Genomic DNA, 2,095 nt, shown 5'->3' on the forward strand with positions numbered 1-2,095 from the left:
CGATACAATCCTAAGAATAGAAGCGTTAAGCCAACATAAGACATATGGACCGTAACCCACCGATTAACGCCGTTGTAATGCGCAATGAATTTTTGGGTAACGATATCTCTCAACACCCGGGGGATTTCCTCTTGAATTAATGGTTATCTGAGTGCACATAAATTTTTGATAATTCATTTTCAGGCACTCTGCAAGTGACATCAGGCTTTCAGGGTGGTGTTGCTTTCGGGGAATTGATGTTGGACCACATTATTTATTCGTGTGGCTCAAATTTACTCTAATTACACCATTTCACCCGAATGTTATGACGACAATTGAATTCCTTAATGATTTCTAGAATACAGCATATTTATTGTGGCCCAAATTGCGTGATGATGTGGGTCAAATTTATTTCACCCGTGAATAATTCTGACTGCAACTTCAGCTGCATGAATGATTTTGGAAATCTTACGTTAAAATTATGGGCAACATAGTGTGGCTGCTGTACGGGCCAAATATCCTAGAATAGTAATATGGGTGAAATTGAATTGAGCCAAAAATCATGATAATCATCATAATGGCAACCTTCATGAATAGGCTTTATCCATTTCGAGTGCAACGTGGGCCAACTTGTGATGGTTTAACTTGGAGTGTGAAATTTGAACTGAAAACCACAAGACGTATACATGTGAAAAGGTCAATTGCACGGGTCAAATCACGGAGATTCATCATACAACTTTAAAATCTCTTTCATCAACCTTTCATTGCATCAGATCCTCTCATCCAACTTCATAGACAATTTATCACAATTTATAGGATACCTTTGCATGATAATTTTTCGTAATATGCAATAAAATTAATGCGTTTATGCTGGTAGTTTACAGCAAGATGAGGTGATAAACCTGGAGGAACATAAAATGCCCGATTATGTTGAGTGAAATTAACTCCGACATTTTCCTCCTATGTCGAATGTTAGGCGTGTGCGTCCCACACGAGTACACACGCATCCGAGAAAAGCTCAGATTAAATTTCCTTCCAGCAAATGATCCTGATGCCCTTCCCCACGCATATTCCAATTTTTTATGCATTTTGTTTTACGAGACAATCGTCCTTAGATTTCCTCATTTCCACATTCCAGCGTATCCGCTCAAATTTCTCACTCGCTCGGTGGTGTTATTATATATTTGAGAGTACACGTGCACATAACGGAAGAATAAACAGGTCTCTTACCGATGATACTCTCGGACACGGCGTCGGATAGTCGCGCAACCGAGAGGAGGACCAGTGCCAGGGTCAGTGGCGGAGGAATGCGCCACTTTGTCGTGAGCTCCATGATGTCGAGGTCCTCCCGAATTCACTGAAAAATTCAATTATTCAAAATTATCATTACAAAAATAATCAGCATTGCATATTATACAGTTCAATTAAGTATATATTAATAATTATAATACAGTATTCCATATATATTTCACAATAATAACCGCGATTATTTTCTTATTATTCGTATAATTATCATGTCAAACAAATTTTTTTGTGTATTATTGAGTTATTTATTTGCTGAATATCCGCATTAATCATGAAAATCTTGTCATCTCCTTCAAAAAAATCGAAAAATCACAAAAAAATATTTTAAAGAAAAAACAAAGTGAACAAGGGTTCCTTGAAGTAAATGATTTTTTCCTTGAAACAAGGATTTCCTCTGTGTCCGTACATTCACCTCCGGAATGAACACCTTTTTATTGGCCGTTATTACCAATCTGCATAATTTTTCCAACATTTGGAATTTTCTCTATGTGAATATTCCTGTCGTAAATTATCAGCGGATGATGAATAATAATAATTCCGAAGCGGCAGGCGCCGTGATCACCTCTCTCTAATTAATTTCCCTTGTCTCCCCGGTGGTTGAATGAAATTTCTGTTGAAATGAGTGAAAATAACCGGGAGTCTCGATGTCGTCTTCCAGATCGCCGACTCAACTTCGATCCAGGACGATGGAAGGCCCCCAGGGGCCCTTGGCGTGTCTTGCAGGTGTTACTGCAACGACACGCCAGGATAGACTCGTGTGTTTATATACTTACACGTGCGTGCACACTCAATCCTCATTTACCCCCCCCCC

At 38.9% G+C, this 2,095-nt stretch overlaps 1 protein-coding gene across 2 annotated transcripts in view; it reads right to left on the reverse strand.

Moving 5' to 3' along the window:
* Window positions 1–2,095, reverse strand: part of cv-2 (crossveinless 2) — a 24,410-nt gene that overhangs the window by 15,377 nt on the left and 6,938 nt on the right. For both annotated transcript variants that reach the window (XM_011302524.1, XM_011302523.1), the window contains exon 2: window positions 1,210–1,336. In XM_011302524.1, coding sequence (XP_011300826.1) covers window positions 1,210–1,312 — 103 coding nt within the window. In that variant the 5' untranslated portion in view covers window positions 1,313–1,336. The remainder of the gene's footprint in view (window positions 1–1,209; window positions 1,337–2,095) is intronic.

This window comes from Fopius arisanus, unplaced genomic scaffold, assembly GCF_000806365.1.
Source record: "Fopius arisanus strain USDA-PBARC FA_bdor unplaced genomic scaffold, ASM80636v1 scaffold00028, whole genome shotgun sequence".
Classification (NCBI taxonomy): Eukaryota; Metazoa; Arthropoda; class Insecta; order Hymenoptera; family Braconidae; genus Fopius; species Fopius arisanus.